The 23,679-nt window shown below is 60.6% G+C and overlaps 2 protein-coding genes across 4 annotated transcripts in view; one reads left to right on the top strand and one right to left on the bottom strand.

The window, feature by feature from the left end:
• FAM163B (family with sequence similarity 163 member B) overlaps positions 1–15,100 on the top strand; it is a 32,384-nt gene extending 17,284 nt beyond the window's left edge. The window contains exons 2-3 of the mRNA XM_046671153.1: positions 10,662–10,777; positions 11,503–15,100. Of these exons, the coding sequence (XP_046527109.1) occupies positions 10,685–10,777; positions 11,503–11,910 (501 nt within the window). The 5' untranslated portion in view covers positions 10,662–10,684 and the 3' untranslated portion in view covers positions 11,911–15,100. The remainder of the gene's footprint in view (positions 1–10,661; positions 10,778–11,502) is intronic.
• A 148-nt stretch (positions 15,101–15,248) lies between these two features.
• ADAMTSL2 (ADAMTS like 2) overlaps positions 15,249–23,679 on the bottom strand; it is a 38,019-nt gene continuing 29,588 nt past the window's right edge. For 2 of the 3 annotated variants that reach the window (XM_046671132.1, XM_046671123.1), the window contains 7 exons: positions 23,084–23,210; positions 21,935–22,148; positions 21,660–21,815; positions 20,975–21,145; positions 20,095–20,271; positions 16,813–16,957; positions 15,249–15,928 (listed from right to left, as the gene is read on the bottom strand). In XM_046671132.1, the coding sequence (XP_046527088.1) occupies positions 15,810–15,928; positions 16,813–16,957; positions 20,095–20,271; positions 20,975–21,145; positions 21,660–21,815; positions 21,935–22,148; positions 23,084–23,210 (1,109 nt within the window). In that variant the 3' untranslated portion in view covers positions 15,249–15,809. Of the gene's footprint in view, positions 15,929–16,812; positions 16,958–20,094; positions 20,272–20,296; positions 20,485–20,974; positions 21,146–21,659; positions 21,816–21,934; positions 22,149–23,083; positions 23,211–23,679 lie in introns of those variants that run through there. The other variant, XM_046671141.1, reaches the window with a different exon arrangement.

Raw genomic sequence — 23,679 nt, 5'->3', positions numbered from 1 at the left:
ACCTGGTTAGTGTGCGTCTCTCTGGCTGTTTCCTTGTCTGTAAAACGGGGTGATGCCCACACCTGCTCAAACTCTCCTAGGGACTAAAGGAGATGTTGGCAAAGGGTGTCGCGCCCCAGCTGGTACAGGGCTGGTGCTCAGGACAGGATGACGGGGCACTGGGGAGCCACCCCAGTGTTTGAGGGAGGCGGTGACCTGTCCAGACTCAGGTTGAGGAACCCCAAGGGGGCAGCATGGGCAGGAGGGCGGGGCAGGAACCCCAGGTCCTGGGATTACCGGGCAGCCTCTGTGCTAAAGAGCAGATTTCTCTACTGTGTTGGAGTCACCAACGTCAACAGTTGAGGGGCCTGCCAGAGGGCTGGGCGCGAGCCGCGAGCTGCTTCTCTATTTCAGACCACAAGGAGGTCAGACAGGAGAGGGCTGGGGGCTTCTGGGTCCCAGGGCCGGACACTGCAGAGCTCGATGTCCAGAAGCAGGTGTCTCGCCCTCCTCGCATGTCCTCCCCTTCCCGCTACTCCCACCCAGGGCCCGGGGAGGCGGGGGGAGTTCAGGATGGCTGGCCTGTGCCCAGCCCTCACTCTGTGGCAGATGTCAATGTGACCCTGGGCGAGGCTCCTTCTCTGGGGAGCACAGCGCCCATCTGCACAGTGAGGGGCAGCAGCATGCTCCCAGCCTTCTGCCCGCCTGGCCTGGCCCCCACAGAGCCAGAGGATCAGAGAGTTTGACCACATGCCCCAGTGCACCCCGAGTGTCCACTCCTCTGGGCAAGCAGAGCGGTGAGCAGAGGCGAGGACTCTGGGCCTGATGGCAGCAGTGACAACTCACACTTTAGTTTGGAGCAGGTTCCGAAGCCGTCAACAGCACAATAGCCTGCCCGTGGCCTGGACCTCCCACCCGCAAGACTGGGCCTCTCCCGGCGCTGCGGCTGCCCCAAGGGACCAGGGAGGCCCGGTGGCTTCGGCACAGCTCCTCGATGGCCAGAAGAGGCTCCTGCTACTCCCTGTCCTTCTGAAGGCTCCTGAGGCTGGGGACAGTCACTGCCTGGGGACTGTGCCACAGCGGGTGGGAAGGCCACTCAGCTGGGGGCGCCCTCTATCCCAGGCAGTGGGGAAGCGGAGCCCCCCCGGGCAAGCCCAGGTAGGGCGCAACCCCGCCTCCCTCCAGTGTCCTGGCCCTGGTCGGGGGCCTCCCAGTCACCCAGGCCCTGAGGTCGGCCCCAGACCCTCTCCCCTGGTCCAGAGCAGCCTGCTCCTTTCCCAGCTCCAGCACCCATGGAAGATGTCCATCCAATGGAGTTTCTGCTTGCTCCGTGGGTTGTTTCACTCTTCCAGCCTCAGTTTGCCCCAGAAAACGTGGGGCGAAAATCTTGCAGGGAGGCTTCAGAGCGCTGCTTCCCACATGGCCTGGGGAATGTGGGTGGGCCCCGCAAGGAGCTGCCGGTCCCGCCCGGGGAAGTCATGCCGCCTTGGGGAGGCGTGGGGTGGAATGAAATCCACGCATCGGAAGCACCCAGCACCGTGCTGTGGCCGCCGCTGCTCTTTTTAACCCTGCCGTCATTGAACTGAGGCCCGGAAGAGGGAGGAGCGCCGCTGCCCGTCGCACCCCAGCCTCCCTCCCCACCCTGCTCCTCGGCTCTGCCTGGGCTCATCTTGGAAGTTCTGGTTCATTCTTCAAGAGCTCAACGCCCCCCACAGATCATTCATTCACAATTGTCGCCGAGAACCTACTGTGCGCCCTGCTCTGGGAACCGAGTGGTGAACTGGCAAGGCCCTGCTCTCTCAGCTCTGACGCCCAGGGGGGCTCTTCAGCAGGACTCTGGGGACCACGTCCGGAAGTCCATGAATCCTGGCAAACTGGCAGGGCACCTGCACTCTTTCTGAGGGTCCCTCAAGGAGTCCAGGCCACAGAGCGGGCCAACCTGGGCATGCACGGTGGCTCCTGAACACCCGCTCCCCGCTCAGCGGGCTGCGCCCTGCCTGGCAGCACCAGTCCCCATGCTGGGGCATCCTCTGGCCCGGCACCTGATGGGCCTACTGTCTGAGGAGCCAGGCGCTCTTGGGCTGAGCTGGGCTGGGCTGAGGATGGAGCTGGGAGGGGAGCCGCTCCAGGTGCCATGGGGAACTGCCTCTGCGGCCTGCTCCGCCGCCCCGCCCCATGGGCCCTGGATAAGATCTCGAGACCAGCCGCAGCGCTGCTGAGTCTCTTTAGTACCAAACGCAGGAATCTGGGAGCCCGCGGAGCGTGAAATTAGGAACAAATGTGGAGGAGGTCTAGACAGGAACTCCGCGGCCGCTCGCTCGTGGATGGCGGGGCCCTTGGGCTTCCAGGTAGTGGGGGTACTTTGTAACCAGACAGATGTTTGTGGAGGAAAAGGCGTGCTGGCTCTCCATAAGCCCTCGACCAGACGCCGGGATGGGCAGAGGCCTGACAGGAAGGCTGCAAACCTGGGGCCTCAACCCGCCTGGGCCCAGGGACCCCCAGGACCAGTCCTCTGCTCCCCCAGGCTCGGTTTCCTCGTTTGGAAATGAGCGGCTTCATCGTCACTCGGTTGGAAGGGCTGCTCGTTAGGCAAGCAGATCCGAGGGCCCCATTCAGACCCGCCAAGGCCTGGGCGTCTGCGTGTTTACCAGGTCCCCCACGTTCTGGTGCTTGGGGGCTTTGGAAGTTGCTAGACTAGATGAGCCAGGGGCCCAGCCAGAGTGGAGGTGAGGGCCGGGCTGCTCCTTGGCTCCTCTGAGGAGCACTGGGCATCTCAGGTGAAGGCGGTCCGCAGAGGCGGGCAGAGCCTTCCTTAAGCACTGCTGTGCTCCCTGCACCACATGAGGCACTGGGGGCGGGGGGCACAAAATAAATAGACTACGGACACTCCGTCCTCGCAGTCTTCAAGGCAGGGAGGGGTGGGATGGAGCAAGAGGAACAGAGAAAACTGGAAGAGTCTGAAACGAAGTGCAGGACATGTGGTCCAGATGGTGGCCGCGCAGGGGTCTTCCGCCAGGGGAGGGGGCTCCGAGGGGGGAGGCAGGTGGAGGGCGGGCGTCTGGCTGCCAGGTGTTTCCTGCTCCCCACCCCCCCAGCACCGCTCCATTCCGTCTTCAGGCTGCAGGAGACAACTGGAACTCCACCGACTGGAGCTCGTAAAGCAGCTGGCTCCCCCGCCCCCAGCACCGAGGAGACATGGGGCTATCGGAAGGGATCTGCCGCCTGCCCAGCCCCCCTCCACAGACTCTAGAGGTGGGGCTGGGGGTGCACAGAGGGGCCCCGGCTCACAGCCTGTCCCTGTACAACTTGGGGGTGGGGACAGGGAAGCAAAGCCGTTTATAAAGCTTTAAAACCGTTTATGGTCCCAGGGGGCAGATTAACAATTCAGCGCGATCCTCGCCAAAGCGTCTTGGCTGGCAGCGCACGTCGGAGCCTTCAGGGAGAGCCGGAGGAGCGGCGCAGCGGCCTCCACCGGGCTGCCCCTGGCCCTGCCAGCACCTCATTGCCTCCCAGCCTTTGCCTGTGCTGTCCCTCCACCCAGAGCCCAGCCAGTTTGTCCTTCCAGGAGGGCTCAGAAGCCTCCTCCTCCAGGAAGCCCCCCATGGCCCCCCAGTGCAGTACCACCGCCTCCAGCCCTGAGCCCCGAAGCCCTTTGTTGGTCTCTTGGGCACTCAGCGTAGCCATTCTCAGGACACAAGTGTCCAGGGGACACTGGGTCAGTGCAATTTCCTCTAGGCTCCCAAGCAAGCATGCACCTGAGCATGTGCAACCCTCCCCTCTCTGCACATTCTTGGGGTGCCATCTTGATTTCTTGCTTGGACCTGCAGCTGGCATGTTTTTGCATTTGTAATCCTCAAACTTTGTCATGCATCTCAGTCTAGCAGGCAGGGCTGGATCCCACATGCTGGAGCTGGCAGGAATGGATTGTCTAAACCCTGCTATACCCATGTCACAGATAAGGAAACTGAGGCCCAGGAAGAGGCCTCTGGCCCTGGCTTACCAGCAAGTGTATGGCAGGATGTTCCCCCACCTGCCCCCCATATTGGGCAAGACAAAGGCCCCTCAGGCTGGTCATCTTGGTGTCCAGCTGGGCAGAGTCCCCCGGCACAGGAAGGTCTGAAAGGTGACAGTTCAGTGAGGATAGCAAGGTGTGGGAGTTGGGGAGATGGGCCTCTGGCCGCTGTTCTTCCACTAACTGTGTAAGGTCATGAATGAGTCACCTCTGCCCCCTGCACTGGCCTCAGCCTCCCCCACCGCCCACCATTAAATGGAAGAGTGGGACATGGTCCCTCCCAGCACTGGCATTTTGAGGTTAGAGAAGTCTGGGAAGGCTTCCTGGAGGAGGAGGCATGCTCTAGGCCCTGATGGTAGGGTAGGCCCTAGAGAGGCCGAGGGAAGGGCGTTCTGCGAGCAGGGCACATCGAGGGCAGAGGGTTGGCAGGAGGGTGGGGCTGAGGGAGGCCATGTGCCCCTAGGGGCTGTTCGGAGTTAACTGTGGACTGATGTCAGGCTGGGGCGCGAGCGGAGCTGCCAGCGGCGTACGCGTCTGCTGGCCTGGCCCGGCCCCGGGACCGGCGCCCGTCGTGGGCGTTGCTGCCCCTCGGCGTGCATGTATCTGCAGAGCGAGGCTGAGACGCTCCAGCTGGACAGGGCCTGGGTGTCGGAGCCGGGGCTGCTGACAGCCCTGGGCGCCTGGCCTGCCCCAGCCCCCCTCCCACCAGGCTGCCTGCCGTCGGAGGGGGCCCCCCCGCAAGAGCCGGGCGGAGCAGGGGGCCGTCTGTATCTCAGACCTGGGAGAGAGGCCCTGCGGCCAGCGTGGCCACTCCCTGATGCCCTCGGGGACCTGGCGGGAGGGTTAGACCGAGAAAGGGACGCAAACGGACAACAGCAGTCGGCACAGCACGCTCGCTGTCTGGCAGGATCCTGGATGTCCTCTCCGTGTTATGAGGAGGGAAGCGAGGTGCAGAGAAATGGAGGCGTTTGAAGCCCTGTTCCTACAACTAACCAGGGGCAGAGCTGGCATCTCCGGGGCTGCGACAGGGGTGTTGGGGTGTCGAGGGGCGCTGAACTTCCCGGCCCAGAAGTTAACTCCTCCTGCAGGACCTCTCTTGACTTCCCCCGAGCTCAGTGAGTCCCCTCATTGATGAGTGGGACCATAATTATCTTTTTGGGATGCAAGTAGCAGAAATGTGCTCGAGGTGACAGAGTTGCCCTGCGATGGAGGAGGGAGCTGGGCCCCTGGGAGGCAGGCCTGCGTGCGGCCTGGCTTCCTCTGGGCAGCTGTGTGCTTCCTCTCCCCACCGTGGACCGGCCCCTCTGGCTCGCCACCCACATGGCTGAAAGTGCCGCCCTGGCTGTGGCCTGACCACCCATGTCACGACCGGAGGTCAAGTCACCGGCAGGGACTGGCCAGTGTCCGGGTCCCAATTCCATTTTCTGGGAGAGAGAAGAGGGCTGGCCCAGCTGGGGCACACGCCCGCCCCGACCCCAGCAAACTGTAGCTCCTGTCGCAGCAGGGGTACAGGTGCAGCCGCTGGCCGGCGTCTTAGGGGCAGGGCCCAGAGAGGAGGGCCGGGGCTGGGCAGGCACCCCGAAACCCGCCGGCTGCCGTAGTGCACCCCCACAAAGTCGCCATGGGGCACAGGCTTCACCCAGCGGAGACATGGGGCTCAGTGGTCAGGGGCGGCCGGGCCACATCTCTGCTCCAAGACGTCATGTAAAGGCAGATCCGGCCTTGACCTCAGCCCCCAAACTATTGGCGCTGGGACCTGAGCTCTTCTCCTCTCCCAGCCTCGCTTTGTCATCTTCAAAACTGGGACCACACCCCAAGGGGTCTCAGCGAGGGGGCTTGCCTGACCAGTGCTGGACGGGACATTGGGGATGCTGATGCCCTCTGGGCCTGGGAGGCCCTGGATTCCACGCGGCAGGCAGTGGGGGCGTATGTGGCTTTTGGCTGTGATGGGGTCCCGTCTGCAGAAGGACACGCATGGACCAGCCCTCCCCAACAGGGTGCTGGGGTTGGGCTGGATCCCTGAAAGCGGCCTGCCCTTCTCTGAGCCTGTCTCCCCATCTGCAGAGTCGGGGTCCCAGGGCCTGCTCTTCCCTCCCACGGCTGCTGTGAGGACTCGGGTGGGCTGCCTGGGGTCCCCTCTGCTGCCCCTTTTCTGGCTGCTCCAGGTTAAGGCTGAGGCGAGCCCGCAGTGTCCTCCTGAGTCCTCCAAGAGGGAAGGGCGCAGGGAGTGAGGCCCAGCACTCCGCCAGCAGCTGCCTGCTTTGCTTTGCCTCACCTCAGCGAAATGCGTGAAATGCATCTGGACAGCAGGCCTGGCCCCCGCCCAGCATCCCCCCACCGGCCGCCTCTACACACCCAGCTCCCTGGATCCCGCCCCGGGTCGGCCTGCACCCTCGGCAGGGCCGGCGGGCCAGCTGGCCTCAGCTGCCCCCGGGGCCAAGGCAGGCTGGAGCTGCCCGGCAGGGCGCCCAGGAATGTGGGGGTCCCCGGGGCTCCTGCTCTGTCTGTCTGTGTGGCCTGCACTGTGTCTTCCTGACTCAGGCCCTGTCGGTCCTGCTGTCTGGATCTGCCTGTCTGCACCTCTGTCTGTCTGAATTTGGAGCTGTGAGTCTGTGTCTCATCCCTTTGGGTCTGTCTGGATCTGCCTTTCCGTCTGTCTTTCTGGGGTCTGGGTCTCATCCCAGCTTTGCCTGTGACACACAGCTTTGCCTGGGCCACACAGCTTTGCCTGGGCAAGATTCTCCATGTCAGTACACGTCCACGTCCCCTCCATCTGTAGGTGAGGGTCCTGGTCGTCCCTGCCCAGCCAGGCCCCTTCCCAGCCCCTTGAACCCCGCCCCCCCCCCCGCCCCGTTCTGGCTGTCGATCTGCAGGGGAACCACTGTGCCTCCGAGCTTGCCACGTGCCTTCCCAGCTCCCCCGCCCCGGCGAGGGGCTCAGCCCCTCACCCCCGACCCACCAACTGCCCGGATCTTGATTCTCCAGACAAAAGTCCCATCTGTCAGTGATTCTCACACGTTCCTGGAAGAGGAAAAATCGGCCCAATTCCAGCAGGTCTTTGGCAGGTTTATCAAAAACTTTAGAAACGTGCATACCACAAAGCTCTTCGTTGCTCAGTCCTGTAATTGCAAGGAGTAGGAGGTAAGGCCTGGCCGGGTGAGCTGGGCAGCCCCACGCGATGGCGCACGCTGCAACCGTGGGCAGGAGCGAGGCAAGGTCTGCGCATGGCTTTGGGGGGATCCGTGGGGATCGGCCACGTGTCCAGGGAATGGATTATACATGGAGAGACAGACTGCTGAGTGGGACAAGGGAAGGTGCAGAAAGTATATACAGAATGCCACTTTCGCTTCAAATGGGGAAGGAGATGTATGTTTGCTTATATATTTAGAAAGAGGCAATGGAAGGAGAAACCCAGAACTAAGTTAACATTGCTACCTCTAGGCAGAGCCGGGAGGGGCAGGTGTGGAAACAAGACCTTGGAGCACAGCTGGTTGGGTAACCATGGGCCCTCTAGGACTGGTTCAACTCTGATCAACAGAGTCCTTAAGATGATTTTCAGGAACTGAGACCCCTTGTCCAGTTCAGGCCGGTTGAGACCACCACCAGCCCATCAGCTGGGCCTGTGCAGATGCACAATAAGTGACCTTTTTGATGTCAAAGGTCTGAAAACTTGACCCCCGGATCGTGGTAAGGCCGCCACTGTGTGAACACACATCCTGTGAAGAGGCATGGAGTCTGACTGCGCCGGCACAGACCATCAGTCACCTCCCCTCTCCTCACCTCCGATCGCCTGTCCCCGCCCTTCAGACCCCCCGCCCTCCACCCCACAGATGGAGCCCCCGGCCCTGGATCGGGGAGACGGATCCGAGGGCACATGCCCGGCTCCTTGCAGATCCATCTAGCAATAAAGCTGATTTATTTTCCCAAAAGCTGAGCCACAATCCTTGGCTTTTTTAATGCACATTGGGCAAGAAAACCCCAATTTTGCGCAGTAACAGTTTTATGCTTTTGACTTTGGAATCAAATGTTTTCTACAATTAGAAAGCAAAATTAAATCAATTTGAAAAAAAAAAAAGGTAAGAACTAACTGGAATACATGAACCTGAGTATCAAGTTGGTGGAAAACACTACTAAGAATTATTTCCGATAACTTTGAAACGGTCTTTTTTACTGTACATCCCGGAGGGGAGAAGAACAAAAAAAAATAACAAATATCAAATGACTTGTCGGTAAAAATATTGGTAATGTTATCTTAAAATTATATATAACGGGAAAGGTAAATAAGTATTGAAATGTATGACATTAGGAAACAAGATTTTCACTGTAAACGTCATACAGACATCAAATTTTAACAAGACCCTGTAATCTCTAACTTTAAGTGGAAATGGCAGTATAAACTCATGTTTTATTTTTCTTTTCATAAAAAATAAATACAAAAAGTATTCTCCAGCTCTTGTCACTGAAAATGCCTAGAACCACTGAAACCCAGGAGCACTTAGCACCTCTGGGGCCTAGACTGTGTTCTCTACAAACCGCTTCCCACTAAGAGAACCAGGGTGTCGCCATGGAACGCCAGGTTCCCAGGTCCAGGACAAGATGAGCTGGGACGTCTTGTGCCAAAAAGCAAAACACCATCAGGAATCAGTGGGGTCCCATCGAAATGACACAGGAGCTAATTCGGAGGGGCCCACAAACCCACAGTTCCGGTGGGATCATTTGAACATCCAAAAGGATGATGGCTGTGGTGGATTGAAACACATCAAACGTATGGAAGTCAGTGAGATCACAATGATCGTGACGTGCCAGCTTATTCTGAAAATGGTAAAGATAAGAGCTGAGCATCTGTGCCTTTCCTCTGCAGACGGTCTTTTAGGATGACCAATTTGGGAATAGGGAAAGTTCTTCAGAGAAGAACCAGAGCTTATAAGTGCAGAGGAAATGATAGCATTTGAGAAGCCGCTATTTGCAGCCCCTCAAGGGGTAATGGCTCTGGGTAGCGATCCCTGACAGCTGCTGCAATGCTGAGGTGGCAGGCCGATGGGGACTTCACAGTGGAAGAATTAGGCTGACCCCAGTGGAAGCCACTAGTTAATCTCACCATCACGACAAGAGGGACAGCAGCCTGGGCCCCTGAAAGGGATGCGACAGGAATCCAGTTTAGATGACAAAACAGGGGTGGTGGAACGTGTTCAGTGCCGCCCGAGGAAACCCAGCCAGCTCTCATACATGGAAAATTCTGTAAGATAAATGACCCAGTTTCGTCTATAAACAACATGGGCCAGGAGCGGGGAGGAGAGTGAATGGGAACTGAGCTGTTTGAGAGTCAACAGTGCCAAACGCAACTCGATCCTCATTGGAACAAACCAACTGTAAAAAGACATTTCGGGGATGATGGGAGAAAGCTAAACACAGCCTGGGGATTTTTTTTTTAAAGTCCTCATCTGTCAGATTTTACACTGAACTGTTTATGGGTTAACTAATATGCTCTGGGATTTCTTTTAAAATACTCTGATCGCCAACCCCCCCCCCCCCCAACACCATCCCCTGCAAAATAAAATGAGGGGGACATTGAGGCAGGTGTGCTGGAGCCCGTGACTGCTGGTTTGGGAGAGCTGACTGTTCACCGCCCATGGATTCTTCGAGCCCGTCGGTAAACCTCGGTAACTTGAAACGGGCATCGTGAGACTGTTGACGCCACAAACATCAGCAAATGCTGCAAGTCAGGATGCTTTCATTCTGAGAACCAGTTCGTCAGCGCCGGCTGGACAGATGGAAAAGCCAACAAGCGCGCAGCTGGTGACAGCATTGGTCATTCTCTCGACTTCTGTTTGTTGAACATTTTCCATAATAAAAAGTTTACAAAGGGCATGTCCTTAGGCCTAGAAATCCCACTTCTAAGAATTTATCCTGGAAAAGTAACTGAAGTACGTCCTGTTCCACTGGCTCCGATCACTTAGCTGCAAAAACACTTATTAAAGCATCCACTTAAAATATTTTTTAATGTAAACAACCTAAATATCGAGAAAGAATTGGTTTTCAGTTTTGCAAGATGAAAGAGTCCTGGAGCTTGGTTGCACAACAGTGGGGACGTACTTAAGGCTACTGAGCTGGACGCTTAGAAATGTTTCCGATGGCAAACTTTATGTTATGTGTATTGTACTGCAATTAAAAATTTTACAGAAAAGGGATCAGTTATGTTATTCAACAGAATGTGGTTAGAAATTAAGTCACAGAAAAAAATTTAACAATTTGGAAAAATAACCATGATGTTAGGTGGAGAAACGGGTTATGAAGCCACGTGCTCAGCTCGGGCATCTAGCTGAATTTATGGGTGCGTGAGCTCGCAGGGCCGGCGCCACTCACTGAGTGTGCTACGCTGGGCGCTGAAGAACAAGCTCACGAAACATACACACACCCCTCGTGTGAGGGTGGAGGCCTGTTCTCAGCATCACCTTCTGTGGATGGGGAAACTGAGGCTGGGAGAGGGAGAGGCAGACAGCTTGGATGTCGTCCTGCCCACCCCCAGGCCCAGCCCCTGCCTCTTGCATGCATGCCCCCTGGGGTAGGTATTTTCCCCTTTCGCACTGTTTTCTCAACATTCTAAACTAGAATGGGTTACTTTTGCAAGGAGGAAGCGATGACGCAGTAAAGCTAGTGGCGTGTGTTGCAGGCTGTTGATGGAGAAGGGGGCGGATGACAGCTGGGACGGTGGTCATCACCGGGGGCATCTTGGCGACTGTGATTCTGCTGTGCATCATCGCCGTTCTGTGCTACTGCCGGCTCCAGGTACTCCCGGGGGGCTGGGGGAGGGGAGCCCACGAGGGTGGCCCTGTGGCTGGAGGGCAGCCCCCCCCCAGGGCCCGGGCCCAGGAAGGAGGGAAGAGTCAGGTCTGGAAGAAAGTGCATGGCAGACACCCTGGCCCAGACTCCACCTGAGGGCTCAGTGATGACGGCCACCTGGCTCACCTCCCCCAGGGCTTCCCAAACGCCCTGAGAGGTGAGGCCACTGAGGCTCAGAGTGGGTAAGGGATTTAGCCAATGGCACACAGCTGCTAAGTGGCAAGCAGCGGGGAGCACTTGGGCTATGCTAGTCCACCACCTGTGCCCTCCCCTCCCCACCCATGCTGTAGGGCCCACCGGGGGCCCCATGTCTTCCTGAGAGGAAGGGAAACCACACGTGCAGGGCAGGGCCACACAGCCCAGTGCCCATAAACTAGTCTGGGGACACACTGCCTGGGCTGGAACCCCAGCTGTGCCACTTTCTGTGCCTCAGTTCCCCACCTGCAAACTGGAGATGACAATTACACCTGCCTCCCCTTGCCATGGGGATGAAATGAGCGGATCCCTCCTTACAGAGTGTTTAGCAGGGTGGGTGCCTGACCTGGGTGAGCCCCTCATAAGTGGTGGTTAAAGGGACACAGGTGTCTGACCCGGGCACATACCCCCTTTCCCTGCGTGCGGGTCGGGAGAGGTGGGTAGGGAGCCGGAGGTCACCCGCCCTCTGCCCACAGTACTACTGCTGCAAGAAGGACGAGTCCGAGGAGGACGAGGAGGAGCCCGACTTCGCAGTGCACGCGCACCTGCCGCCACTGCACGCCAACCGCAACCTCGTGCTGACCAACGGGCCGGGGCCGGCTCTCTACCCAGCCGCCTCCACCTCCTTCAGCCAGAAGTCCCCGCAGGCCCGCGCCCTCTGCCGCAGCTGCTCCCACTACGAGCCGCCCACCTTCTTCCTGCAGGAGCCCGAGGACGAGGGCGTGCGCAACGGCGGGGAGCGTGTGGCCTACAAGAGCATCAGCCAGGACGACGTGGAGCTGCCGCCCGGGAGCTTTGGGGGCCTGCAGGCGCTCAACCCCAACCGCCTCTCGGCCATGCGGGAGGCCTTCTCACGGAGCCGCAGCATCAGCACCGACGTCTGAGCTGCGCCCCCGCCCGCCCCGACAGGTCCTGAGACCATGGTGGGATCCCCAGGGAGCCCTGCCCAGCTTTTTTCAGGCCCAGATGGGGGCTTGGCCCAGCCTTCCTCGCATCCCTGTCTTCACGGGGCCCATCAGGGAGCTCCGCAACTCACAGCAAGGATAAGGCCCAGTGAACACAAGCGTGGCTGCTGGGGGTAGGGTCTCTGGGGTTAGGGTCTTGGGGGTAGGGTCTCCAGGGGTAGGGGTCTCGGGGGTAGGGGTTGCCGGGGGTGGGGGCTGGAGGGAGGCGGTTGCGATGCAGGCCCCGTGAGCAGTCACGTTCAGCTCGAGGACTGCAGAGCAGAGCGAGGCAGGGCTCTGGAGCACGGACGCCAGGCTCCCGCGGCTGCCGGTTAGTAAAGGTGTAGTGGAGAGTGGCCCCCATCTCTGCTCCGGGGAGTTGGCCGTTGCTGGCTGGGTGGCCTAGCCGTGTCACTCCCTCCGTGGGTCTCAGCCTACTGCCTGTTCAAGGACGTGGTGGCAGTGGCGACACTAGGTGCCCGTGGCATGAGCCTTCCCTGGCGATTGCAGACTGAGTATTCCGTCCCTCTAGCCAGAGCGGGGGCCTCTGTCCCCCCTCACACTTGCCCCTACCCAACCCCGGCTTCAGGTGCCGGGCAGCTGAGGCACTGGTTGATCTGCCCTCCGTGCAGATCCCCCTAGAAGGGGGAGTTCCAGGGGCTGCCAGGCCCTTGGGATTCTCAGCCACGACTGGTTTTTGGTGAAAGAGGGAGAACAAGGACAACCACCTGCTGCTGGAGTGTCCACCTGAGATGCACAGCCCAGTCCTGAGCCAGCCGTGGGAGGACAGACAGAGCCGTGGGCCGGGGGCTAAAAGACCCACTATGTCCCCGTGAGCGGTGGGCCAGGCCTCCAGGGGCCCTTCAAGCTGTGGTCCCCAGGGGAGACAGGCCCGAGCTCTCCCACCGGCCTCCGTTTCTCAGGAGGATCTGGGAGCAAGGTCCCAGGCCAGCCCTCCTGTGCTCCGGCTCCGTGTGAAGACCTCGATGGAGCCCACTCTGCACCAAGCTCCCAGTGGCACCAGGGTCTCCCTGGGAACCCACTCTCCAGCTCCCTCCATCTGGCTGGGGAAATGATGCCCAATGCAAACCCAGGGGCCAGCCACGGGGAATGCAGCCCCCCGTCGTCAGAGGCAGTATTTCCTCTCTCCGCAACACGGCCCTAAGAGCCCGTGCCCTCCGTGCGTCGAGCCCAGGGTAGGTAGTCCCTGTCTGCCCAGAAGACGGACCAAGCTCCCCAGCTAAGCCACTTTCCTGAAAGACAAACCTTGGAGGGTCCCTGACCTGCGGGCAGCCTGAGCACCTCGCTTCTTGCTCTTACTAGAAAGCGCCGAGGAATTGAGATGTCTGGACCTGGACATGAGCGAGACGTCTGGACCTGGGCGTGAGCGGAGTTAGGGAAGACTGACTATTTTTAGCATCCTCGATTATCTTCTTCTTCCTTTCTCCTCCTGCTTTGGTTGGGACATGCTAATGGATTCCCCCCCCCCCCCCCAGCTCCCTGGGAAGCCCACCCTCCCCTCCCCTGTGGTACCCCGTGAGTTTGTCTCTGATGCACTAGCTTGGGGGGTGGGCCCGGGGTGGGGGGTGAGGGACAGGAGGGGTACTTCCTGTGGCTGCTCTGTCCGGTTTCCTGTTTCCTTGCCGGTCTCTGTCCTCCATGTAGATTCATAGATCAGTTTGAAGTGAAGGAAGCTCGCATCCGTGTGAGTTCGCTCAGCTCCACTGTGGGGACCTGCGGCGAGCTGCCTGCACCCTGGGAGAAGCGAAAGCCAATAAAACGCCTCACCCACACCCCACCCACTGTCTTCAGTCCGCCTGCGATTCCAGGCCAGACCGCTCTCGGGAACTTTCTGGGAGGGGCCGTGTCCCGCCCAGTGCGGCAGATGCCTTTCTTTTCCTGTCCAGCCGCGGGTCAGGGCTCTGCCCAGAGGCACCGGCCACAGCGAGCTCGTTCATTTCCTAGGTGGCTGTCGATCTTCCGAGACGGGGCCCAAGCTCCGAGCCCCTGGAGAGCAGGTTGGGGTGAGGGGCTGAGTGCCCTGAGACGCATGACTGGTGTCTGTGGGCCTCGGTCTTAGCATCAACACAGTGGGTTGATAATGACAGCGACTTCACAGGGCTCTTAGGAAGGTCGAATGAGGCCGTGCTGATAGAGCACAGAGCCTGGCATACAGGAAGCGCACTTTAAGTGTTGGTGGAAAGGAGGATGGGGGAAGAAGGCTATAGGAGAGAGGGAAACGGGGCGGGGGGGGGGGGGAGCGGAGGAGGGAGAAGAGCAGGAGGTGATGACGGGGCATGGTGGTGAGGCACATCAGGGAGGCCCCGACTCCTGGGTTACGGTGACTCACCTCTGCTGGAACCGAGCCGGTGACCTCCAGCAAGCCCATCCCACAGGCCTCAGTGAACCTTAGTGTCACGCACCCGATCCCAGCCCCCTTGATGCAGTCCTCAACTCTGTGCGGTGGACCCTGCTCACGTCCCACTTCGGGGAGCTGAGGAAGAGCCCAGCAGCCACGTGCCTCCCTGCCACCTGTTCCCAAAGCTGACATTCCCTGTGGCATCCTCGGCCCTGGGGGAGGCTCTCTCTCCCACTGCACGTGGACACCGTGTCCTGCCTCCGCTGTGGCCGAACCAAGTTGCTTTCGGCATCCTGGACACGCCTGCTCTCTCCCTCGAGCCTCTGTGCGTGCTGTCTCCTCACTATCTGGGAGAGCCACTCCTGCTGCTGGACCAGCCCCAACATCACCTCCCCCAGGAAGCCCTCCTCTGTCCCTGCACCCACAGCTCCAGATTAAGTAGCCCTTCTATGAGGTCCAGAAACGGTAATGGTGGTGACACATCCTGAGTGCTCTATGTGGGTCCCCCAGGGAGCCTCCCACCCACCTGCCTTATCTCCTCCGTTCTTCCCAGCATGCCCTGAGGGGGTGCTTTTCTCCTGAGGTTTAGGTTATGGAGTTCCCGCCAGGCCCCTCTTGTCCTGCCAGGTCCCACTAGGCACCCCCAGTCCCACTTGGTCAGTGCAAGGTCGACTCAGTTCTCACTCCAGCATCCGAGTCCCGGTGCCCCCCAAACCCCCATCCCTGCAGGCTCCCCTCTTTTTGTTGCCTTCTGTCTGCCGTCCCCTGACTGTCATTTCCTCAGGGAGACGCTGCAGCCCCGCCAGGACCCGAGGCCTCAGCACATCCTCCTGAACGTGTGAGCTGGATGGCCTCACCCTGGCTCTCAAAGCCCCATGGCCGGCCCGCCCCTCCTTCCAGAGCCACTGAGAGCCCATGATGCCGCCATAAATACGGCCACTTTATTGACATACAGAGGGGTGCTGACAGACGCCGCCACATCCACAGCGTCCCAGTGCACTGAGATGGAGGGCCTCGTCCCTCCCGGGCGTAATGTGCCCTGGGTCCCGCCGTGTGCGAGAGCTCCGGACGAGGGGGCCACCGGGATGCTAAGCTGTGAAATGAAAGTTCCTCTGGAAGGAGTGCAGCTGAACCGGATAAGCTTCCCAGGCAACACCTGCATCTCCCTGGCTGCCCCATCCCTCTCTCCTTGGCCCCACAGCCCTGGAGGGAGAGGATGTTCCCTTGTGTGGGGCTGGGTGCAGACCACCAGCACGTCATCCTCCCGGCTCTGTGATCAGCCTCCCATGGCAGGCAGCTCTGTCCTGGGAGGGCCGATGAGCACTCAGGGGCTCTCCTTCTGGGGAGAGCAGAGGCTCGGTGTCACATCTTTACAGCCCGGGGCACCCTGCAGGAAGGGAGTCCTTGGGGGGTGCCCCAAAAGCTGCAGTGGCCCCGGGGACGGGGCACTCAGGTCTCTGAGGAGCGGCGGCTGCCAGGCCTAGGAGTGGGGGGGCCTGCAGGAGCGACAGCACGCCTTGCTGTAGTACCAGTGGCCGCAGAGGTTCACCTTGATGGCCAGGGCGCAGTTGGTGCCCGGCTGGTCCTGGCAGCTGTCATCTGAGGAGGGGAGAGGGCAGGGGGTGTAGGGCATCAAGAAGTGGCCACAGAGCCCAAACTTGACACCCAGGACCCGCACCCCATCCCACCCCACCCCATCCTCTCCTCAACTTCATGAGCTGGGTCTGTGCAAGGGCGGGTGTGGACAGAGCGCCCGTGGACAGATGACCCCTACATGCCCATTCCCAGGTGCAGGGGCAACCACCTCCCACCCCCACTGTGGGCGTCCACACTCTATTTCTCTGCCACCCCCTTCCTGCCCCCAGTCCTTCCCCAGGGATGTCACGGATCCTGCCGAGTGGTTTGATCTCTGTGATGGGAAGGGTGATGCCCAGGGGCCAGGATTTGGAGGAGACTCTGATCTCACCCCCAGAGGCCTGAACATCCCTGGGAGGCCCACAGGTGTCCCCTCCACTCAATAGGTCCAAAGCAGAGTTTGTCACCTGCCCCTGGAGCTCCGCCCGGAGCCTGGCACCCTGGTCCGTGTTCCAGGTACCTGAGCCCCAGGCCCTGCTTCAGCCCTCGGCCTGTCTGCCCCTGTGTGCCCAGCACTGGGCTGCTTGGGCCAAGTCCTGCCAGATTCCTGACCCCCACCACATTCGCCCTCCCATCCTCTGAAACCAGATGCTCTTTCCAAAGCACAGGCCTCAGCACGGCTCCTGGGGATCCTGAGCCCCAGCCAGGCCTCCCCTGCCGCCTTCCCACCCTCACCTCCCAGCCCGGCTCAGCTGTTCCAAGGGGACCCTCGCTCCCTGACATGGCTTGGTCTCTGCAGCCACTAGACCCTCGTGGTCCCCCAGGCTGACACCTGCTCGTCCTTCAGGCCCTGGCTCTGCCCACACCTCCTCAGGAAGCCCCTGCACTGCCCTGTCTCCCCTCCTCACCTGGTGGCTCCGTGGGGCAGGGCTGCAGGTCACAGGCCTGTCTGCCAACGGGCTTCACCAGTGGGTCGCAGCCACGCACGATGTCGGTCCCCTGGTAGCACTTCACGTCTCGCATCCGCACACCCACCCCGCAGGTCTTGGTGCACTGATGGGGGAGAGACGGCATGGCCGAAGCCCCCACCAGCCGGAGGAGGGGGACCCCCACCCATCTCTCCAGGCTGCTCAGGTTCAACTGACACGGGACACGGGGAAGGTGGAGGCAATGAGGGGAGGATGGCGCTGGCCAGCTGTCAGGAGATACTGATGCTCATCCCCACCCGGTGCTGCTCAGCTTCCCCATCCGCACAGTCAGGGGGCCCCTGCTCTCTCAACTGTCCCCTCGGGCAGGTCCTTTGGTTCCAGCTTTCCCGAGTCCCGGGATGCAGAATGCTCAGGACACATGGGGCCACGGCCACGGGAGAGCGCTGCTTTCCTGCTCCAGTCGAAAGCTGTTTGCTGCGGGCCAATTAAACGTATCTCCCGAAGCCCCCCCCCCCCCCCCCCGCCGTGGCTCCCCAGTCCAGATGTTCCCCTTGGAAAACCCCGCTGAGCTACCCAGAACACCAGGGACATCTGCTGACCCCAGTTACCCCGCCGTCCTCCTGCCAAGATGCTGCAGGCGGTGGCTCCCTCTCATCCCACCTCCCCCCCATGTGGGTGACCCTAGATCACCCAGGCATGTCTGGGACCTGAGCCCGGGGTTTCCTGAGCTGGGGGCATGGGAGGCCCCAGCCCCGGCCCACGCTCGGGTTCTGTTTGCACAGGCGCAGGGAGAATCAATTAAGACTTAGCAGGCAGGGTGGGTCACGCCCCATGCTCGCTCCCCACTCGGAGAGGGCTGGCCCAGTCTGGAGGCAACAAGAGGCCAGCTCGGCATTGAGCACAGAGGACAACCAGCTTTGGGTGGACGCCCTGAGGAGCCTCTGGCCGTGCCCCCTCTGGAGGGAACACACACCCGGCCAGCCCTGGCACCCAGCCTTCTGCCCCTGGGGAGTGGATGGGACTGCAGGGGGAACCCTTACGAGCCGGCATCCTGGGGAGGGGCAGCCACAGGGGAAGGAGGTGCTGTAGGGACAAGAGGGCAGAGGCCCAAACACCCACTGTCCGGTGCCAGCCACCCTTCCCCACCCACTGTCATCAGGGCAGGACAGGGATGCCCTCCTGCAATGCTGTGCTTTTGGGGTCCTCCCCTCTTCACAGCTGCCCTCTCTTCTGTAGCTCAGCACCCACACCCAGCAGGTCCTTGTCTCTGCCCCTTCCTTGCCTTCCCACCTGCTGAAGTGATGTGCTTTCCAGGCCTGGAGCCCCGGGCAACCTTCACCCCCTCCAGCCCCACCTGACGCCCTTCCCACCCTCACGAGGGGGCGACCTTCGCCTGAGATGCGCCTCCCTCTGCGAAGCCCCTAGAACCTCCCCCCGCTGACGCCTGCTCGTCCTTCACGCCCCATGCCTCCTGGGGAAGCCCCTGCCCCACCTTCAGCCCCCTCTTCTTCCCAGGGGCTCCTTTCTTGGGCAGCACGGAATGAATAAGTGTGTGTGGTCTCACTCTTGAACGCGTGAGTGCCAGAGTGGGAACAGAGGTCCCCTAAGGGCGGGTTTGAGCCCTGACGTCACCCTGTCTCTCTATGAGAAGCCTGGGCCTGGTAGGGGCGGGAGGACCCAGCCCCTCCGCTCTGAGTCGGGGCTGCACCACGGAGCCCCCAGACTCACCGCATCTCACAGACTCTTAGAGTCCTCGCCTTGAACTCTTAAGTTTGGGCATTTGGCACCCACCATGGCCTCACAGTGACCACGGCCACGGAAGCCTTGGTGTGGGTGCCTGAGGCATTCTGTGACGCCACCCGTGGTGTCCGGGGCTCCCAGTCCCATGTGACACCCCATGTCATCCCCTTAGTATTCAGAGTGGCCTTCAGGAAACAGAGGCCAGGGGCGCTGGAGAGTCCACTGCCTGGCTACAGCAGCACTGGCACTGGGGACCCCTGTCCCCACCCCTACACAGTGATGCTCAGAGACCACTCTGGGCCCCTCCACCTGCCCCTCCTGAACGCTATGGTGTCGCTAGGTGGTGAGGGTGGGGACTCGGGGCACGGAGACAGTGAAGAGACGGTGCGAATCAACACAAACTGCCATCTGGACATGACCACCTGCGCTGTAAGAAAGGCTTGGGGGCGCTCACAAGCCCCCAGGGACCTGGAATCACACCTGGGGGCCTCCATGGGAGGAGGCAGAAGAGAAAAACAACCAAAGTCAAGTGGACCCGCTTTGCTCTGCCAGAGAACCGGGGTGGGGGGTCTGCCCTCAGCCCCTCCGTGAGATGGCTGCTCCATCTCTGGCAGGTGGCCCACGTCCCTTGGGCCCCTGCCCTGTCCCACCAGGTTGGGCTGGGTCAGGGTCTCCCTTCCCTCTGTGGATTCCTCATCCCACCGGCGACAGCAGACGGACTCTGGCTCCACTGTCAGGGACATCCACCCTCCCAGTGGCTGCAGGACCTGAGCAGGCCGGACGTGGCTCTGAACTTCAGTTTCTTCCTCTGTCACATGGGAAGGAGAGCCCCCTCCTCACAGCCCCATTGGGAAGAGGAAAGGAGACCCCTCCCACAGAGAGCTGGGCCCGGGCTGCCCACCCAGGCCTCCAGGTCCAGGAGCCAAGGCTCTGCTCCCAGCTGTAGACAGAGGCGAGCTCTTGGTTCAGTGACCCGGCACCTGAGGCCGAGGAGCCCACAGAACCGTGCGGTGTGGGGGGGAGGTGTGGCCAGGCCTGTGTCAGCAGAGTCATGCCCTTCCTTCCGGCTTCCCTCTGCCCCAGTGCCCACGTCCTGCCTTTCCTCAGCATCCCTAATACTGTATCCCTGCCTTGACTCCAGCTCCCAAGGCCAGGGCCCTGTCTGACTCAGCCCCGCATGCCCCTGATGCCCAGCTGAGGTCCATGTGCCCCGTGTGGGTGCCAGGCCTGTGCTGTCAAACCCATGACTGAAAGGCTACAATGGGAGGCTGGAAGTGACCCGGGCTGAGAAAGGCCCAGGACGAGCACCGCAGGGATCCCAGAAGTGAGATCTCAGAGGGCTTCCTGGAGGAGGGAGCTCTTACACCAGCTGACTCAGTAGACTTGAGCTTTCCAGGGACAGAAAGCCCTGGTGGAGGCTGAGGAGGGGGTGTGTGGGCCCTCAGGGCAGGAGGGGAGGTACCAACACAGGACCAGAACTCGGGCCTCGGGGCCCCCTCCAGGGGGCCTCTGGGTGCTCACCTCTGACCACGGGCTGGTGTACCACTTGAAGCAGGGCCTCTCGAAGCACGTGCTCTCCTCGGGGGGCTTCTTGGCCAGCCCGCACTCAGCGCCGTTGCGCGTCTGCGGCTTCCCGTTGGCCAGCTCCATGCACAGGACCAGCCTCTTCTTGACGCCTCGGCCACAGGTGGTGTTGCACTGGGGCCAGGGGACAGACGGGGCCGGGTCAGAGGCCAGAGGCCAGGAGGAGCAGAGCACAGAGCACAGAGCCCACGGCGACTCCGATGAGAATGGCTCGGTCAATAGCAATGGGGTGAAAATGTTTAGATCGAGAGCAAACTGGCTGAGAACTCTGGTCCATAACCATTTGGCCCAAAGTGGATTTGATCAAAGCAATTTAGCAGAAACCATCTGTTCTGAAACAAAATGGTTAATGACAATTTGGCCCCAAATGATGTGGCTAACAGTGATCTGCCTGAAACCAATCTGGTTGAGAACAATTCCCCTGAAACCACAAGCTGGTGACCGTGACGGGTGGCAGGGAAGACGAGAGGGTCTCGAGAACAGACAGTTGCACAGGACCCGCAGGCCGAAAGCAAGGACAGCTGATTGGCCCTGCCCCCGGTTCTCCACACAGCAGGACGTGGGGACCGGAGGGTGGGGGGGGCACACCAACCCTCCATGTATCGTTGAGCATTTGCCTGGTGAGATTCAGTATGTTTTAAGGGGTTTTCCAACCTTCTGGGCTTTTTCTGTTTCAAATTAATTTTTAGTAAATTGCGCCATCATAATTTGCAATTAATTCCTCATTTTCACCAATCTGTCCTTCCGGCCACTTGGCTCTCTCCACCAAATGCTTTCCCAGACAGAGGGAGCCCTGCACCCGGCTCGGGGCACTCACCCGCTCCCAGTCCTGGGCCAGCCAGTGGGCAGGGCAGTTCTTGTCCCCGCAGGGGTGGATGGCCAGAGGCTTGGTCTCCATCTGGCACTGAGACTCGGGCACCACCCGTCCGTCGCTGGTCTTGCAGTACACGTGTCTGATCATGCGGCCTTGCCCGCAGCTGCCACTGCACTGCAGGGGGACGCCTGGGGTCAGAGGCGGGGCCCTCTCCCACGTCCCCCTGAGGTCACTCCCAAGAGACAGGAACGACTCCCCGGGCAGCACGGAGGAGCAGTTGCCACGGTAACCACTTTTTAAATAACATCTTCTGTTCTAATTACAGAAACATTGCATGCTCAATGAAAACACACACAGAGAAAAACACACGTAAACACCCAAAAAAGGTCATCTGTGCACCCAGAACCCAGAGGGGACGCCAGTGAGCAGCTGCGTGTCTCTGCCCGACGGGAGACACAGAGAGGTGGACCCAGAGGTGATAAGAGGGGACCACGCTGTAGTCACTTGTTTTGGATAAAGGTCTTGCTTCTTCATAATAACAGAGAAGACAGGCCACATCTTCCTCCACGTCCTCACTCCAGAAAAACGGGGAGACTGAGGCACAGCAAGGTGAAGCACCAGGACCCATTCTCACTGGCTTCACGCCCTGGCCGCCCCTAGAAGCCCACACCCAGGGTTCTGCCCTCACCGGCCCCCAGTCGGAGACGGTCCACTGGCGGTCGCAGGGGGGGCCTGTGCAGTCCTTCTCCCCGACGGGCCTGGTGTTGGGGTCACACAGCTTCTCATCCTCTGAGCAGCGGATGTCCCTGGTCACCACGCTGCGCTCCCCGCACTTGGCCGTGCACTGTGAGGAAGCCGGGTGAGGGCAGGGGTCAGGCCTGCCCCAGATGCATGTGGACCCTGAGCACTCGAGCCATGCCCCCTCCCCCCCGACCAGACTCACTCATGCATACACATGCTCACCTCGGACCACTCGGACATCTCCCACTGGGGCCCGCACGCTGGGTTCCGGCATGTCTTGCGCTCCTCTGGCCGCACGGCCTCGGCTGCCTCGCACAGGTCGCTGTACACGGAGCTGTCGAAACCGGGCGACAGCATCTTCCAGCAGCGCACGATGCGGAACTGGTAGCCCTCGCCGCAGGTGCGTGAGCACTCGCTCCAGCTGCTCGTCTCCCACCTGCCTCGGGAGGAGGGATGGCCTTCAGCGACCCTCACCTTCCTTCCCCATGCAAGCCCCCACTGCCCCCCCAGAGAATGTTCCCTGTCCTCCCCCTGTAGTCCAGTCACAACGGGCTAAGCTGGACAGCGGCCCAGAAGCTGGTGAGACCCCACAGTGGAGGCCGCTGCTGAGACCACCCCCAGCTCTCCAGGAAATACCCGAGTCGGGTGGTGGCTGGGTGCCAATGCCTTGTTGGCGCCCGGAGCCTGCGCTGGGCCTGCCTTCCCAGGAAGCCACGCCGGCCCCACCACGCTCACCTCCAGACCCACTGCCAGCCTCTCTGGGAGCCAGGTCCCGGGGTATGCCTTTGCTCCCACTGTTCCCTCCTTTGGAGTGCCCTCCCCTCTTGCCACTGCCCTCCCTCTTCCTCCTTAGGACACTTGGGATCACACCCCAGTGTCCCAGAGCCTGAACCCTACCCTGGGGTCTCTGAGGGGAAGGGCAGGTCCCCAGGGCCACACACCTACCTTCTTAGAAAGGAGCAAATGGGCAGGAAGCAGAGCCCCCCACCATGGAGCAGAGGCCCCAGAAGGAGCAGAGGCCCCCCTGCAGGGAGCAGAGGCCCCCCCCATCCAGACCAAAGCCCCTCCATGGAACAGAGCCCACACACACACCTTGAGCAGAGCTGGGAGGCAAAGCCATCACCATGATACAGAGTTATGTTCAGAATGGGCTCTCAGTCTGCAGGAAAAGGCATTGACTGGGCACCTACTGTGTGCGAGGCACAGTGACAGAGGATTCTGCCAAGTGTGGGAAGTCACAGAGGACTCTGACAGGTGAGGCCAGTACCTCACAAAGCCCCACAGGGCTAACTCCTGCTGCTCCCCTGGGCTGAGGCAAAGCAGAGCCCCAGACCCCACACACAGCCTCCCCAGGGCCCTGGGGGCAGGTACCTGGGCTGGCACTCTCTCCCAGCGCAGAACTCCTGGACGGGCTCCGGACGGGTCAGCGCGTCACAGTAGCTGTCATCCACCTCGATGCCATCATAGCGGACGCACATGGCATAGGTCGACATGACCCCTGGGTTCAGGACAGAGGAAGGGCCCATGAGCCACATGCGAGCACCTTGAAGACCGGCAGGCAGGCTGTGTGACCATGGGCAGGTCACCCAGCCTATCAGAGCCCAGCTTCCTGGTTTACATCAGGGATGATGACAGGAACCAGCTCACAGAATTGTGGGCAGAGCTCAGGGAGGACAGATCGGAGGCTCTGAACTGTCTCCCTGCCCGTGTCCCATGGTCCAACCTCCTCTCTGTGCACCTTTAACCCCCCACCCCACCCGCACCCCATCCAGCCCAGGTTGGGCACACAGTTCACAAACCCTGGGCTTTGAATAAACTCAAATTGGCCCTTACAGAGGCACAGAGGCAAACACAGCTAGGTGTCACTAATTTTCACTCATTCAACAACTACCTGTCTATGGGGTTGGGTGGATGGATGGATGGTGGATGGATGGGTGGGTAGATGGATGGTGGATGGTGGATGGATG

Source organism: Equus quagga, chromosome 1 (genome assembly GCF_021613505.1).
Source record: "Equus quagga isolate Etosha38 chromosome 1, UCLA_HA_Equagga_1.0, whole genome shotgun sequence".
Taxonomy (NCBI): Eukaryota; Metazoa; Chordata; class Mammalia; order Perissodactyla; family Equidae; genus Equus; species Equus quagga.
The sequence above is the reverse complement of the archived record's forward strand: the minus strand, read 5'-3'. Positions and strand labels throughout refer to the sequence as shown.